Raw genomic sequence first — 18198 nt, 5'->3', positions numbered from 1 at the left:
TTTCCCAGAATCAGAACAGTTAGTGTTGGAAGGACCTCTGGATATCATCCAGTCCAATCTCCCTGCCAAGGCAGGGTGTCCTAGAGCAGGTGATACAGGACACGTTCCAAATGGGTTTGGAACATCTTCCTGCTTCCCTGAGCAGCCTGTTCCACTGCTCTGCCACCTTCAGTGTAAAGAAGTTCTTCCTCATATTGAGGTGGAACTTCTTGTGTTTTAGTTTTTGGCCATTGCTCCTCATACTGTCTCTGGGCACCACTAAAATGTCTGGCACCATCCTCTTGGAACCTATCTTTGAGTTCTTTTCATTTATTTCATTGGAAAAATGTGGTCTGTATTAGTAGCAGATGGCATTTTCAACCACTTACAGAATTAACAGGCAAAAATATACAAAGAAATCTGATACCTGGGTTTTTTCTTTCCACTACATTTCTTGTATGCGTAGGGATAGGTGGCAAGAGTTCTGTAAATGAACTTGCATGTGTGGATTCCCTTTTAGCTACTTGTTGAAGATAAATGTCAGAGTGGAGCGGATTCTATTTGCTTTCTGGTAAAAAAAAGTTGATATCTTGAATTTCTTGACATAATTTCTCCCCCTCCAATACTTGCTGGTGCTGTTGGTGTTGTGGCTGGTTTTTTTTGTGTTTTATCATTTGTGTTGTGTCTTTCCTAACTGCCAACAGCCAGGTGCTATCTATCCTCTCCCAAATCTGCCTTTCTGTATTTGACCTCTCTAGGATTTTTTTTCACATTTCACTTCTGTTCTCCAGGCATTTTTTTGCATGTTGTTTCTAGGACACTTTCTCTTGAGATGAGAAAAAGATTGTGAAGTTAACCTGAAGATCAGTGGAGTAGCAGTGAACTTCACTCACTTTGGTTAATCACAAGTTAAAATTTATAGTGCTGATATACAGGCAAATGGAAGGGCTTTGCTTCTCCCATTTTATTTGTGAGTTTGAGTGTAATATAATGATCAAAATCACACACATTTAAGGCCTGGATCCTACTGTGTGTTTCACAAACCGAGTTCCCAAACTCTCTGAGTCACTGGCACTGTTAGATTTCAAAGTGGAATGAATGTTTCAAGGAACCTGTCTCCCTCTAGATGCAGAGTACTTTTTTCAGAGAAACCTTTGTGCTGTTATTGGATACTATGTTTATGCTACTGGGATTAATGTTAAACCAAGCCCTTTCTGTATATTTGGTTGTCCAAACAAAGAATGTGTGATCAGTAGGAGTAAAGGAGGAAAAGCAGTCCCCTCAGAAAGCTGAAAACTTTGTTGTGGTAATTGCTCTGTGCAGGTTTTCATGCTCTTTCACTCACATCCATTTAAAGTGGAAACTTTTGAGAAAAGATCTGCCAGCTGTTCTGTGAATTTATGGTCATTGCTCGGTGGCCTTGTCCTCAAAGTTCGGAAAGCATAACAAAAAAAAAAAAGATGTAGTTACAGAAAAAAGAAAAAAGCTACTGGTTCTGCCATCTTCCTTCCACAGAGGCCACTGTATAAGATTTCTTTCCTTGCCTAAATACTCAGAACAACCACTTTTGTTGTTTGTGGCTTTAGTTTCCTTTTGTTTTCTTATTTTTTCTTTTTTCCCCTGTATTTTATAAACTCAAAAGCTGCAGATTTTCTTGCTAAGAAGCCTTGCAGATTACTCCCTCACTTGCACCCCCCACCTCCTTGTTATGAATTTTAGTTCTCATGGGTATGGGAATGGAGATATCATGGATATGGAAACATTTTCCTTCTCTCTATGAGTCCTTCTTGCTATCCACTCTTTTAATAAAACTGTTCCTGATTTAAGGAGTACAACAACTGAATGTATTATTTTGCTTTGCTTGGCCTTAGATTGCAGGACTGTGAAACAGATAACAGTAAAAATAAACAGCCCTTAAATATTACAAAGCTGTTTGTAAGAAATTTGCTCTAGAGGACAAACAGATTAATCTTTTTTCTGTCCTGGAAACATGGAAGCTTTCAACAACATTTCCATATACAATGAATGTGGAATGGAGGAGTTAAAATTTGTTGGAAGATAAACTGGTCTAGTGAGTGAGGCATCTGTTTGCTGAATATATGGAGTGGACATAATGTTAGAAAACAGGTTTATGGCAGTTCTAATAATCAAAGAAAAAAAAGGAAAAAGTACTGCAAAATGTATTAACAGTTAAATTGTAGTCCTAAACAGCTGCCTAAGTATGAAATGCTAGAAACTTAATGTACTGATTTAGTCAGATGCCTGCATGCTACAAAGGGGCCCCTGTGGGATGCTAATGAAGTTTATATACAGAGGAGGGGTGCCCTGACCTGTGCTTGCAGAACAGTACACCAACTATTTTGTGAATATTCCCTGAAGTATCTACGAATGCTGTCCTATAAATGTCTTTCAATTTTTCAGCAGCTAGTAAGTGTTTTTTGGCTTAGAATCTATATCTAGATTGGGTTTCTATGACCTTGGTCATGTAGTGAATGTAATAAGAAAATAAGGTAGAAGGAAAAAGAAATGAGAATTTGAAGAGTGGTAAAGGAAAGGAGTATATTCACTGTCGATCTGAGCTGTGACCAGAAAGAGATTTGTTCTGAACTGTGTGAGAATGTTATCTCTTCATGTGAGAACAACTGTGCTGTGTCTAATGACAGCAATGAGAGAACTGGAAAAAAACGTATGGATGAGCTGAACTTCCTAACTGTGCTTTTTCTCTGAGAAAGCCTGCTCTTGTGTGTAAACTGACAGGTGTGTTGAGGGATGTATCTCTGGTTGCTAAAACTGTACTTCCTACACACTTGGTTCTGTGGGCTCCATTGTTTTAATCTAGTGTTTATTTTGAAAAGTGTTCTGCTGTGTTACTTAGTTTTATTTGTTCTACAACAAGAAAAAATGTCAACACCTTTTGAAAAACAACTCAAGTAAATTAATTCAGTGACGAATTAACTCTTTTCCAGTCTAACACAGAACCTTTCTTAAAAGCTCCTTGTGTGAGTTTATGTAATGCTGGCTGTATGTTTAAAGAGTTCACAATCTTTAGCTCAGGATGTGCTTCTTCGGTTAACCTGTTACTTTAAGTTTAGGAGCCAAGACAATTGAGAGAAAACTTTCTGCCTAACATGTACTTACCTTCCTTGGTTTTTTTCCTGTTTGGACAACAAAACAAAGCAAAGCAAAAAACCCCAAGACCAAACCATAAGAAAAGTAAGAAATAAGCAATTTCTCCCAACATAAGATTTGCATGAGTAGTAATGATTTTCTTCCTGTGTTCATGTTTTTGGTCGCAGAGGAGGAATTACTGAGTAATTTATCCATATTCAACGAAACATGTGTGAGGTGGCAAAGGAAAACGAGAAGACTGGGAATGCAGGAAACATACACAGTAAGTAATAATGGAGGTATTTGAGATTGGGATTGACTTTGTTCTTGTTATGTCTGTTGAATTGGTGGATATTTGATTTGTGGGTTTTGCTTATATGGTAGTTTGTCTTGATCTTCCCAGTGGAATACCTAGAAACCTAGGGGTGACTGGCTGGGTTAGGAAAGAAGAAAATTCCTGTCCTAAAGCTTCAGGGTCTCATTCCACTAAATCACCTAAATGCATGCTTGAACCTCTAAGAGGTTACAGCATAAGTTTATGTTTTAGTAAAGTCCCATTGAAAATCTCAGGCTTACATTGCCATAGAAAATATTGCAAAACTTGGGGTCTGTCCCTGTCTTTGTCAAGCATCTCAACTGTACTGTGTCTCACTTGCAGACACTGGATAAAACATGTTTTAGAAATGCAAGGTATATTGGAATAGTGTGCCTTGCTCAAAAGGTTCAACTAATGTATATCTGAACACTTTAGAACTGTTTCTCTTGGAAATTGGAAACAACATTTGTAGCTGCTTTTTTTTTTAATTTTTTTTAAATTTTTTTTTCATGAGCATAAGAATAAAAATCAAGGCATAAATTGTCAGAAACAAAGGAAATAGTTTGGTCTGTGTTATTGAAAACCTCAATAACATGATAAGAATTCCCATGTTTTGACAGTAACATCCCAAGAAAGGTGTTTTTTCCTAAGTGTGTTGTTTGGATTTGGTTTTTTCAGTTTTTTTAGTACATACAAGTAAGGAAGAAAAATAAAAGATTATTTAGGGTGTCCAGGATAAGTACATTAATGTGAAAAACATTTCAAGGTTGGATAACAATTTTGGAAAACAACCCATCTTTTGTGTTTTGACCAAAGTATTTTTAGTATGTGTACTTTCATTGAGCACTGCTGAGATGGAAAACACAGCTTCCCAGTTCTCCTAACAGATCAAAACTGGGTTTATGTAGCCAATGGTAACTGGTAAGCTGTGGATCTCTGGTATAATGTACTCTGTGCACATGCTTTTCCTTAATTTAGTCATCTGAAAGACACTCCAGAATATCCAGAGAAGGTGAGCTTTGTCTGTCCCTTCATGTCATACAAACAACAGATTTCTTTTTCACTACAGTGGTACAATCTTAGACAAGCTCGTCTTTTACTGTTGTTTGGCATTCCGTCTTACTACTGCTTCTGTGGGGTAAGGAGGAAAACAAGCACAAGGGAAAGAAAGTAACAAGTAGATGTAGATCCTCTATCTGTGTGCTGTAAACAAGAAACTGTATTTGCTTACACCTCACTGTTTGAATAGGACATCTTAGTAGGGTCAACAATAGATTAGGTTCCTAATAGATTGGATCAGATTCCATAATAGATTCCTTCTACCTCTTGTAGAAATATATGAAAAAATACGAATAATTTTAACAGCCATAAGAAATAAAGATCCAGTTTATTAAGACCTCCCATGGACCCTATTTATTTTTCTTGAACTGATACTCTTAATCAGATGTAATGCTGTGTTCCGTTTAAGAACCAGTAAGATTAAATAAAATAGTATTCTGAATTTTGGAGAAGCACAACGAGTTGCACTATTGTCTTTGTTTCAATAGTTTCGTATACTGGGCCAAAGATTGGATGAGAAGATATTCTCAGAAGATGTGATATTTAACATCAGTACTAGTGAAGAGAAGCCAAAGGTGTGTTTAGATCTGAACTCTGGAAGTAACTACGTGGTGAATATAACAGCCATTTCTTCCACAAACATCACTGTCTCAGTTACACTAGCAATTCAAACAAAGGGTATGTTGTGTTTTGTGTGCTTACAAAAGAACTTACTGTGCTGCAGAGTTCACTGATTTGAGTCCAACAGACAGGAAAAGGGGCTGTTTCCTAGACTTCATAATTCTTTATGCTGACTATGTGCATGTAGCCACTGTCAGCATCCTCTTTTTCTGCAAGATGTTTTTTTTTTTGCTCACTTGGCCATTGACTCTATGAGCAAGGAGAGCAGTGGCAGTAAGAGCACTTCAGAAAGATTTGGCAAATTTGCTTTTTCAGGACTTGTCTTCTGGCTGAGGCAGGATTGATGCAGAATTTTGGTCCATGGTGCATGACTACCAGTTTCCATCTCTTCTCTTGAAATATGGTTCTCTGCCTGTAGGAGAATTCCCCATTGATTGGCAATTTGATACTAATCTGAGTGGTATGAGCATTACAGACAATGCTCCTATGTTTAACAGTGATTAACAGGGTTCTTGTATTTACCAGTAATGTTACAGAAGTTGTGTTCTAAAAGTGGATTTCAGTAATGGAGACTTCAGGCTTGCCTCCTAATTCTCCTGGTACTAATTCTAGTGAGACAGACCTTGAGAAGTAATTGCTTTTGGGATCCACGAAAATGTTTTTGCGCACATGCTTTTTTCTGGAGGGCATCAATTAGAACAAATTGTTCTGTGATAATTTTATTTACATCAGGAGGCCTGAACCCTTGATTCTTCTGTCATTATAACCTTCTAGGCCTGGACAAGTAAATTGTGTATTGGATTTCCTGAATAGCATGCTTGGGTTTTTCTGAAAGCGAATTTCTCTGGAAAATGATCATGCTTTACTTACCCTGTTTGTTCATTCAAAAAGAAATGGTAACCTACCTTTCTGTCTCAGAAGAGAATGAAATTCAAAACTTAAAAAAAATTATTCTCAGCTACTCATATTCAATTAAGTTGAAGGAGGTAAAGTTTTTAAAATAAGTTAATATCTTTTTAAATTGTCTCTACAGTAAAGGAAGCTTTCAATAACGTATTAATTTTTAATGATACCTGCTTGAAGTGGAGGAGAAATGTCAGGGGAACTGATGTGGAAGACAGATACTCAGTAAGTGACAATCTATATTTTGAATCTAAAAAGCAATTTTTATCAATCAAAAACCTAGTTTTTCAAACACTCACTGCTAGCATATATATAAACACTATAATAGTGTTTCATAAAACCCCAAAGAATAATCTTGCATAGCAGCCAAAGAGAGACCATGCTCTCTTGTAGTCCCCAGTTTCTTGCTTATTTTTCCCATACTTAGTTTGCTCTCCTTATCTGTAGTTTTGAGTTTGCCATATTCAGGCAAACAACTCACACAACTCTATTCCGGTTCCACTGAGTCAGTTCTCTTTGCCTTGTGGTATGCCCTTATCCCAGTGGGGAATTTCTGCATGAACTACTTCTGCCGGGACTCCTGACCACCTGCTATTGTCTCAAGTTTCCCTGTGCCAGGAGGCACCAAGAAAGTATCAGAAGGCATAGGAGCTATTTAAAGGAAAATTAATGTACCATTACTATCCGTCAAGCATTTTAGTTTTCATTAACAGAGAAATCATTTGATCAGGAGAGGCCTTAAGTTAGTGACTTCGTGATCATTTCAGTCGTCAACAATAAAACACGAAGCCTTACTGACACAAATAAAAGAACACATGGTACTGTAAATTTCCCTGGAAATATAGGTGTCTGTAGACAGATCCCAGAGTGCAGTTGACATTTTGACATGCGTCACAATAACTTGATTTTGTCTCAATCCTCATGGTGAAACTGGAGAGGTGTGTGTCACACAAGCTTACTTTTATAATACGACAAGAGGGTATACTTCAGGGAAAATCAGCTGTTATTGAAGCTGATATATTAGCAGGAAATATGGTCTAGGGGGAATTAATAAAAAAGAGGATAGACTAGGAGGAGAAGTGAAAGAACCAGGAAAATATCAGATCTGAGCAAGGCAAATCAAATTTTGGAAGCACTGGAATTTGAGTAACTGTCAATTCCAACAGTTTTGACACATAATATGCAGTGCTCTCTTCTGCTGTTTCTTCTAATTAAGAGCATGAGATGGCTGAATGCAAGTAATGTATTATAACATTTAAATTTTCATGCTGTGATTGTTTGGTTACAGTTTCATGTCCAAGGCCAGCGTTGGTACCAGAAAAACTTCTTTCATGAAATGACCTTTGAACTTTCCACACACAAGCAAGCTCCTGAAGTTTGTTTAGATTTGCAACCAGGCACCAATTACTCTATTAATATTTCCATGGTAGCTTTGAATTTTTCACTGCTTGTTTCTATGACAACACAAATTACAGGTAGGTCTTGCCATTTATTTTATATATGTACAAAAGCACCTAGTGGGTGTAACAGATTCAATTGAATCTGCATTGTTAATCTCAGTGTTTTGTGGGGGTTGTCAAAGTATTCTTTCCATGCTCAAAATTGTCCATTGTTTGTTTTCATGGATTTTTTAGAGTTCAGAGGCAGAAGGGGGAGAGAAATTGAGGTGCAGATTGCTAACATGTCATTTTGGGACGTCAGGGAAAAGATAGTTTGGTGGGAAGCACACTAGAGTGATATCTAGGACAGCTGAGTTAAATTCCCTGCCCTGTTAGAGGCTAAGTTATTTTCTAAGAAAAAGTTCTCTCTACTGTGGAGTTAACAGCTCAAATGCACTTTGTATGGGTACTTGTGGAAACAGAAACAGATACTACTAAAGTCTGCAAGAGTCCAAAGTAGAGTGTGGGAATCTGCAAGTACCTCATACAGATACTTTTGCCTCTAATTGGCAAAGAGCAAAACACAGAAGGCATTTAAGCAAATAAGCTTCTGAAGGTAGAGCCTCAGCTTCACAATTTAGTGAGATGTATGTCACTAAAATGCCCTGATGAGAAACATCATCTGGGTCTTGTTTTGTTTAGAACTGTTTTCACCAACCTTGTACTGTCAGACTCTGTGTATTAGGTGAAGTGCAGTGCAGTGTTTGATGATGGTACCACTCTTCCTATCAAGGACACAAATTACAATGGATAAGAAACATGAAAGATCTCTGAGCATCTGTAACTCTGTTCAGCCACTAGATGGAATCAATACTCTTCTGACTGCTTAGGAAGAGCTGGAGATTTGTGTTTTGAAATTGATAGTGTTGCCGTATTTTCAGTAGTAAATCTGATTGTTTTAAGCTTCGTAAAAGGTAAAACATTTCTTGTTTCTTAAAGCTGCTGTTGAAGATATACAATGAACTGTCTGGTTGGTTTTTTTACATGAAATTATAGTAATAATTTGGTAATTCTTTTTCGCAAGTTTCCTAATTGCCACTCATTGCCCATAGTTCATGAGGATATGTGTCTTTTCAAAAAGAGCTGGTAAGATTTTGTTGATAGAGTTAATTTTTTATTACATACTCAGAGAAAAGGAAAAGCTGTTTACTCTGTCATCCCGTGGTATTTCCTCAATTCTGCAGGATTGTATCAGGTTACTGACTCAGCATAGTTCTGGAGAACACTTTTCAGCAGGTGCTGTGTGAAATGGCATTTGTCTTGGCAGCTGGCATACTTTCATCTCTGCTGAGTTACTGCTTAACTAATGCACATACCTAGCTCCAGGAAAGGTCTTTGTGTAATAGTTAGGTAATTTCCACTTTAAAGGAAGATTTTTATTACACAAGCCCATTTATACCTGGTAGTTATCTTATTCAATAATCAATAAAATACAGGTGTTGCTCTATCATATTAGGAATCTCTATCTAGAACTTGATGTGCAAACACTTCTAATTTTTAAAATGCTATTGATAAAAACATTCACGTATGTATTTTTGAGTTTCTGCAGAAATTGCAGAAAATTAAAAAGCCGATAATGAGCTTGCTGCAAAACTTACCAAATAATGGAATTTTAATGAGATTAATTGTGCTGTTATCTCATCTAAGATGAAGAGGATCCAGCTGAAATAATTCTTCTGGCAGTGCTGCTTTGACTTCTGTGTCTTAAGTCTTGGAATTGCATTACCTATGGAAGCAATTTAATTTATATGAAACTGTAATTTAAGAGGAGATGTATAATTTTCATCTTCATTTGCCCAGTTATTTTGTAATCATGAATATATTTTCCATAGTGGATGAAATTATCTCAATTTATCTACCAAATTAATTCTGAAAAATGGCTTTATTAGCTCTGGGGAGTTTCTAGCTAAATGATATTGTAAAAATGCAAGATATGCCTTAAGCAGAGAGGCTCTAGGGAAACTGAGACTTAATAAGTGTTTTAGTGATTATGTTCTCATGGGATGTTTAAGGTTTCATACGCCATCCATTAAGAGGTACATGACCAGTTTGTTTCCACAGCTGGAGGCAAATACAGACATTGTGTCTCCTTTACTTTTACTAACATTCTACATTTTAAGAGTTTGGAAAATCTTAACTCTAGAATTTTGAATAGCCATGTCCCAGATAAGTGGATCATCACTGCCTTTCATACCTAATTTCCTGACAAAGATAGTGATTGTATGAATTTTTAGACTGTTGCAGAATACAACGAGTGTGTACAGGCTATTAGTAAATTTGGGTGTTTTTTCCAAAAAACAAGATTTATGAATGCATGTTATGAAAGTTACTTCTATATCGTGAATATCCATATATATGTCCATATTAATTCTGAGTGAGCATACCTTATATTACCTTATATACCATATTATTTGTAAAGAAAAAAGCCAAGAACTTAAAAGGACTTAAAAGCCTAATTTTCTCCCTGGCAAGTAGCATCCTCTAAAAAATAGCTCTGTACTGAGCACAAAGTTGGTTTTGCCCATCATCTTGTGGATGGTAAATACAGTCCAGCAAATGCTTTATGGATCACTGTAGCAGACATCTTGCACTGTCTTTTATATTGTCTTAACATTTTAAAGAAACTCTTGCCACTTGTGTACTGGAAATAGGAAATTGAGTCAGTTATCAAAAATTAATAGGCGGTTATTATATTGTAGCTGTAAATGTATGGTAGCAAGATTGTCCTTGAAGCAAAGAATCTCATGTCCCTTTCCAGAGAAGGAAAGAAATGTCTTGTGGGCCATACTTGTGGTTATAGTACTTACACATAGCTCTGTTCACTTTCCTTTTGGAATATCCTTTATGAAGGCATGCTCAGGGGAGGCATTGTCCTTAATTTCACTACCTGTTTATACTTACGAATTTAAGATGATTGTAACTATTTTTCAAGGGCTTGAAAAACAGAGTAATAAATAAGAAACTAGGTCTATTTTACTTTCATTGCTAATGTTCTAAATAAGAGTAATTTTTCAGTTAAAATTCTATTGATATTTGAATCTTTTTTTAGCTTTACTTTGGGTAGATTATGAAAACTGTAGTGTTTGGGGAGTTTATGGATACCTATGTGTTTACTGAGTCTGGTTTGCTTTTTTTTTTTTTAATTAGAGCAGACAACTATGATTTAAGACATAGTAAGACAGAAGTGTTTCTGGACACTAGAAGTAGATCTTTTATGCCTGAGTTACTGATTACATTTCCTTCTTGTAAAATAATTCATATTAGGTTCTCATCACTTTTCCTCCTCTTGATTTTCTGCTTAGAAAGAAGCTGTATTTTGAGTTTGTTCAAGGTGTACTATTCACACATGCTGCAATTCCTTACATATTAGTACCTGTACTTTCCAGGGGGGTTGAGTAGGTTTGTCCTTGAGTCTGTGTACCTCAGATAATTGTAGTACTTCCTGTGTTTCTCAGCTGCTATTCTTTTTTGGTTTAGCCCTGGATTTACCTGCATGCTATGTACTCGTGTGTGTCTCATCTCTGTACTCATATGAACATGAGTGAGAAAGTAAACTCACAAGCAGAGAGTCTAGAAAGTGACTTGAATAAGAAGAATGCATTCCATCACATACTAAGTATAATCTTCAAGAACCCTGCCCCTTTGTATTGGTGTGTAGAAAATGTACGAGATTACAGATCAGATTGTGATGTCTGATTTGTTCTTCTGCCTATGAATGTACACACACATGAAAAGGATAGACTATTATTCTGAAGTGTTGAAGGATGGAAAAAATTTACACTCATTCTTTCATAAAGGGACTTTTTTGAAATCTGGAAAAGGAGGGAAAACCCAAAATCTACTTTCCAGTGAGGAACTGAAAGACTGTTGGAGGTGTGGTGATCTGACAGCTCTTACTCTGAGACCACATCATGTACCTCCAGGAAAGTGTCAGAGCATGAGAATTGCCAAAAAGGGAGTTTCTGATTTATGTAATGGGGAAAGAGAAGTGATGAAAACAGGAGCATGATTACTTTTTTTTTTAATGTAGAGGGAAATTAGCCGCCAGTCATGTAAACAATTTCATACATGTGCATGCACTTTGTATTTTTCTGAAGAGATACGTGACATTCAGATAATTTCTCTTATTCTCTTTACAAAGCAGTTGATATCGGTGGCACAGTCTATGGTTTACAGACAGTGCTTTGCAAGAGGAATGAAACTCTTATTTCTATACTGTTTGCTTTGGGTGGATTGCTCACAGAAGAGAAACAAGCAAAAGAAAACGTGCTGTCTTCTGTCACGCCTTCTAGTTGAAAGCGTCAAAAGCACTTTGCTGAGTTTTTCCTGACCAAATTTCCCTCCTCTCCCATGGCCAGGATCTCGGTGCATATGAGCATATTCCAGAGTCCTGCCACACATCCCATTTAAGCTGCTCCAAGTTATGCAAAGGATCACTGCCTTGGTTAAGATCCAGGAGGAAGGGAGAGCTGCAGAGTGCTGAGCACAGGCAGGGGATGCCGGAAGTAGGTGTCACTGTAAGCCTGGGTGCTTGCTCTGCAGGTCCAGCGCAGTGCTGCACCCCTCTGCTTACCCAGGCAAGACCAGCAGCTCAGGAAGTGGGGTGAGAGAAGTAGTGGCTGTTTACAGGGTCCCAGACCAGACCTCTTTCACTGGGAGTAGAAGGCTCCAGGAGTCATACCAGGTCCTCTCTTGTGGAAGGACCAGGCAGGCCCCTAATGCAAACACCCTGAGCCAACAGCAGTTCTGCTGCCAGACCCTCAACACCTCCCCCTGGTTCTGCAGAACAGCAGACCTGAGCACTCCCCACTCCTCACTTTGTTCCTGGAGATCACAGGGGAAAGGTGCTGCAGAAAGAACCAGGGCAGATGACAAACCATAGAAGTGTTCAGGGAGGGATGAGCCAGGAGCCAGGGATGGCCCTGGCTCACCTACACACAGGGCAGCAGCTCAGGGGACCATAACGCAGCCTAGAAAGGAGCCATTCAGGAAGCAGGAAGATGCGGGCAAATCTCATTGTAAAGGTGGAGTTCCTGGCCCAGAGGTGCTCTGCAGGTGCAATGGGGCCTCTTCAGGCCCTGCTGTGACCCAGAAAACACCCACTGGGCACGGCTGGCTCCCTGGGTGTGGTGTGGCTGTGAGTTGCACTCGCAGGGTGAGGGCAGCGCACTCGCTGGCACGGAGGAGACCGAGAGGGCCCAGCCAAGGTCCCTTAAAGCATCTCTCTGTCCTTCATCTTTCTTTCTCCTTTCCTAGGACGTTTCCCTCCAAAGGCATGCTGGCTCTGGGTGGTGTTGTCCCAGAGAGAAAGGCCCGTTTGTGCAGCAGAGCTCAGGCTCCTGCCTGGAAGCCGGGCCCGCAGAGGCCGGGACACAGCTGCAGGCAGAGCTGGGCCTGGCTGGTGACAGCGCACTGCGCACGGCTCCTCTGCACTGCCTGCCCTGCTTTCAGAGCTTCTGGGGACAGGCAGCATGGTGTGATGTTCAGCCACAGAGTGGTAGAACAAAGGCTATAGTCAGCAAAGGGAATCACATGAGTGGGGTTTCTAGAAATGACCAGTCTTTAAAGAAGATCCTAAATTATTTTTTCTGTAGAGGTGGTCTTGATTTTTCCTTCTTCCCTCTGCTTGCATAATATTCCTCTCTAAGTGAAAAATCTCTTCTCACACTGTACTAGGACAATTATATTTAAATATGTACAGTAAAGTTAATTACTCTTCAAAGAGTAATGCAAACAGTAAACAATGTTTTCCTGTGCATTAACACCTTCACCTTATTTTAGTTTTACTTTTACTGCAGTATTTTTTACTTCCTTGTTTTAAATTTTAGCAAAAACCCTTTGGACATAAAGCGCTCAAATAAATATGTGATGCCCAAAAGATAGACTGATAATAAATCCTCATAGACTGGTGTCTGTAGAGCAGGTATTTGTGTATTGCAGTGCTGGTGGTGTGGGGGCTGTCTCCACCTAATTCATCCTTTGTCGAGTGCTGTGGTATATTTATACAGTAAGTTTTGCTTAGTGTTATTGTGTCACTATAAGATTATCATTTATGCACCAGACCTTGTTTGGGTAGTATTGTCTCATGCTTATAAATAGTATTTTTGTACCTCCCCAATTTGGGGGTTGTCAGGGGTCTTCGATGAAGGCTTCCAAGGTCTTCTTTACATCTGAACTTTCTAACTTTGTCTTCGGAATCTGCTGTTATAGTGTTCTTGGTCTGTCTAACCAGCCTAAGTGCACTATTTTGTGGCTAATTTGTTTTATATTTGCCAATTTCTCATTAGTATTATATTTATCCATCTCTATACCTATACATCTGGTTAATTTTTTTTCTGCTTTTTTGTCTATTCAGCATTAAGCAGCTAGTTATATACTAGCCATTACATTGTATAGAAAGTATTGTATTATTGTGTAAACCTTGTATTAATGTATCAGGTTATATAATATAACCTGATATGGTATAAAAAGTTATGATTCAGGTTTTATAAGTATAGAAAGTTATGATTCAGTTTATATTGATATCAGGTTATACAGATATGTCAGGTTATATGGATATCTTAGAATTCAAGTTATTATAAGCATCTCGTAACTTTGGCCTAAGTTATATAGGAAAGAAATCCCTTGTTTGCAGGAAATAAAGATCATGCAAATGGTCTTGTTTCTCTAAATAGACCAGTTTTGTTTAAAACCTGGCCTTAAGAGGAGTCTTTATTTTGACTTCTTCAAACTTCAACTTCGGTGAAGAGTTGACATGTGATTTTGGACTTTATCGTTCAAGTCCATTACTATCTTTAAAGCTTTGTTGTTGCCCTTTCAGTGTAATACCAAGCAGACTTTAGCTTCAGCATTGAGGCATGTGATGATTCTCAGTGTTGCTGCAGCAGGAAGCACTTCCTGGCATGTACCTTCTTCCCTGCAGCTTGCCTTCAGGTTCAGAGAAAAATCAGTAGATGTATTCTTATTGTAGAAAATTAGCCTTTACATGAAACATTCAAGTGCTACTAACATAAGACTGCTATAAGTGCCTAGAGTGGGACAGTCTCTGGATATACTTTGATTTCTTGCTATGCTATTCTCTGTTTTTCCTGGTGTTGCTATAGATATGTTGGTCTGTTCTGCTGGTGAAGACTTAAAAATTAATTCTTTAAGAAAGTCAAGGTGCTAATAGCACCTGAACAGACTGAAGGATCTTGATTTCTTCACACAACTCACCTAGTGCAAGTCCTTACTTCTCTGTAGTATTCCCCTTTCCCCCCCAACTGTTTTGTGTGGTGTTAAGTCACTGTTTTCAACATGGATTTTTAAATCTGGTTATAATTATGACCTCCCAGCAGACTTTTTTTATTTTTTTAAATTATATTTTTAAGTGCTTAATTTCTAGGAGGGTTTTTTTTTAATTAAAAAAGTCAGAGTGGGCAAATACTGCATATGGAATAACTCCCCCAGGGTTTATTTTCTGATCACTGAAGCAAAAATTAAACTACTCCTTTCAAGTATATAATTATTATTATTACTCCTTCACATTGGTACACACTGTTCACTCTTCTTATTAAAATAAGTATATTGTTTCTGTGAATTTGGTGGTTTTTTTGCTAGTTTTTAACTAGTATTTTTTACCAGAAACTAAACATAGCGAAAGATTCCATCCTTTGACAGCACTATATGTTTTTTCAGATTTTTCTCTTACCCAATTACTAGGGCTGTCAGTTCTGGATGGCTACTTATTTTCATGATTTGCATTTTCCTGTCAAATTATAGAAAATAGAAAAATCAGTTGTTCTGACTTTAGTCAGTGTCTTCTTGTCATCTGAGTCCACATCTGTTTCCTTTTCTGCTGTTTATCTGTGAGGACAATGCAAAACCATTGCATGCAGTGCACATTCTGGCTGGCGTTAGAGAAGAGATTCCCAAGTTTTTATTATATATACTTAGGAGAAATTAATAATGGTGTCTTGTGGTGATACTGAATGTCAAAGAAAAGGAAGATAGAGACAAAGTATACCACATAAAACCACCCTGAGAGATATATTTTCCTGTCACTTTTTGTGTTGACAGTGTCTGTGCTAAGGAACCACTGAAATTAAGAGATAATTTCTGTCTCTTAATTAAGGTTTGCTTAAGTTGCAATTTGCAAAGGGCCTAAAGATTGTTTGTCAAATATTATTTGTTCATTTATTTTGTTCAGATAGAAATTCTTCCAGTACCTTTTACAGTATCTGCAGCTGCAGATGCATTGAAAAGACCAGGAACAAAGACCATTTCCTGTTCTTGGAAGCAGCCATGCAGTACGTTTCATTAATTCAGAAAACTCTCAGAAAGAATTTTCTGCTCTGTCTCTATTAGAGACAAGTCATTCTAGAACAATGGCTGTCAGAGAATCATAGAATGTGCTGAGAAGGGACCCACATGGATCATCGAAGTCCAACTCCCAGCCCTACACAGGACATCCCCGGGAGTCACACCATGTGCCTGAGACCACTGTCCAAATCCTCCTTGAACTGTGTCAGGCTGGTGCTGTGGCCACTTTCCTGGGAAGCCTGGGAAGTTCCAGTGCCTTCACCTTCTGGCTGAAGAACCTTTTCCTGATAGTCAGCCTAAACCTCCCCTGATACAAATCCAGACCATTCCCTTGGGTCCTGTCACTGGTAACCACAGAGAAGAGATCAGTGCCTGCCCCTCTGCTTTCCCTGGGGAGGAAGCTGCAGACCACTACATAAATCTTACTCTAATTTCAATCCTTAACTTTCATAGCTGGTTACTTCACTGGTAGCTCACCCATAGCCTGGTTTTGCAGATAACCTGGTAAAGGGAGCTACCAAAGCAATTTATTTTGTAGGTAAGCTTTCAAGAGGTTCTCCTGAGGATGACTTTTGTCAAGGAGTAGAGGTGTTTGTTGCTAAGGATGCTTGTATGGCCAAAGCTGTTAGCTTTATTTTGGGCATACCATGCTAAAATTGTATCCCCTCACGAGTTTCATTTAAAGCAGAGATCATACAAGCTTTCATATTTCCTCTTCATACGTTAAAAACCCAAGATTTTGTTTGCCTCATATGAGAGGATTTCTGTATCCATCTCTTTCTTGTATCCTGTGAACTGGTTTCCCGTAGCTCTGTTGCACTGATGACTGAAATTCAGGCACCCTGGAATGTCTTGTGTGTCTTGTGTACCTTGGGTGGTACTATTCAAGTATTACATAAGCCTGTTTCTTATGCCTTTTAGAGCAGCCTTTTGGATTTTTTTTTTCATTGTGGTTCTTGACACTCTTTTGAGATGTACTAATATGCCATTCCTACTACTCAAAGGAAATTGAAATATTTATCATAAATTCTTGTTAGAAGCCCAGGTGTATCACCTTGTATTTTATACTGGTGGATTCAATCCCAGTTTTGAAAAGCAGCAGCTGTTAGGGTGGTTCAATTCTCCTTGTGTAAAGGCTCTGTATTTCTAACACTGAGCAGCAAAATTCATCTGTACATACTGGGATTTTGCACCATGATTGTTAAAGAAATGCTAGCAGTACTAACCTCTAATAATATTCCTGCAGCCTGGTACTTCTGCTTTCAACATGATGTATATTTCTAACTCCCTTTTTAGTAGCTACTTACCGTCTTGACAGTTTTTCTAACAGGCCTCATTTTCTTCTGCAAAACAAATGATTTTCTGTATTTCAAAAGATACATGCAGTTCTTTATATTCCAGCTCTTTGAAAAATCCATGCATCTCAGCAATATTTTATGTGATGTCACCTTTGGGAAATCTGCATTGGTTTTCTTCTGTTTCTCTTCATGACTTTGATTATTCTTTCTAGCTCTGAGCCATTTGTTTTCTGCATTTGCACAATAAGCACTGCATTTGTTCCTCTTCAGTTAGATATCACATCAGCAGCCTGATACACTGGTGTTCAAAAAGCCTAGCTGTACCTGTATTTACCTGTTCTTTCAGACTTCTGGACTAGATGGCATCTTTGCTTCACACTCTGTTCCCCTGGTTGTGCACACCTAAGCTATTTTCCTTTTTGGTGTCAGGGTGGTAGTGGTAGTTTCCATGTAATTGTGGTACTGTCATCACTGCCATTGATATTAGAAGAAGAACTATTTTTTCAGCATTGGTCTTGATGCAAATTCTCACTAAAACAGATTAGAAGTCTGTGTCCATATTGAAATCCAATTTAAGTGCCTGGATATTCCTACTTGACTGTGAATGGTATCTAAGGAAGTTGCATTCTTGAAAGTACTTTTGATACTACTTAATTCTCCTTTATTCATACTGTTGTGTTTCTTGCAATGGGTTCTGTGCACAAATTCATATTATTCTTCTCTGTGACCATTTCAATTACATAATCCTGCCGTCTCCAGCAAAGTTTTCATGGCTCATTTCTCTGTAGTCAACCACCATTTTTGGGCATCTCTCTTTTCCCAGCAAGCAGAAGTACTGGGTCGGCCAGACCATCATGAGCATATTTCCTCTGTGTTTTTCTTGGCCAGTTGATGTTGCCTGCAGGCTTTAGCTGTTTGGGGTTCAAGGTTCAATCAAGGATGTTTTGGCAGACAAAATAGCTGTCAATTGAAAAGAAACTGAAAAATATCTAGGAACTGGTGCCTGAAGTATTTCTAAAACCTTTCTGAACCACTGTTGTTTGTTTACTTTTCAGATCCCCCTTTCCCAGAAATAGAATTTGTTGCAGTTAAAGGTTCTGCACCTTTGCTCAGACTCCGGAAAGCAGAAGATCAAAATGGACCAATCAGGTTTGTCCTTGTGCTCTTCAGCCTT

At 38.2% G+C, this 18198-nt stretch overlaps 1 protein-coding gene across 10 annotated transcripts in view; it reads left to right on the top strand.

Moving 5' to 3' along the window:
• The window catches only part of SUSD1 (sushi domain containing 1), a 58569-nt gene that overhangs the window by 29534 nt on the left and 10837 nt on the right, over nt 1-18198 (top strand). For 8 of the 10 annotated variants that reach the window (XM_079331642.1, XM_079331647.1, XM_079331646.1 and 5 more), the window contains 5 exons: nt 3276-3370; nt 4951-5140; nt 6117-6211; nt 7275-7461; nt 18080-18173. In XM_079331642.1, the coding sequence (XP_079187768.1) occupies nt 3276-3370; nt 4951-5140; nt 6117-6211; nt 7275-7461; nt 18080-18173 (661 nt within the window). The remainder of the gene's footprint in view (nt 1-3275; nt 3371-4950; nt 5141-6116; nt 6212-7274; nt 7462-18079; nt 18174-18198) is intronic. The other 2 variants (XM_079331645.1, XM_079331644.1) reach the window with 2 other exon arrangements.

Source organism: Erithacus rubecula (assembly GCF_903797595.1).
Source record: "Erithacus rubecula genome assembly, contig: SUPER_Z_unloc_6, whole genome shotgun sequence".
In the NCBI taxonomy this organism is placed as follows: Eukaryota; Metazoa; Chordata; class Aves; order Passeriformes; family Muscicapidae; genus Erithacus; species Erithacus rubecula.
The sequence above is the reverse complement of the archived record's forward strand: the minus strand, read 5'-3'. Positions and strand labels throughout refer to the sequence as shown.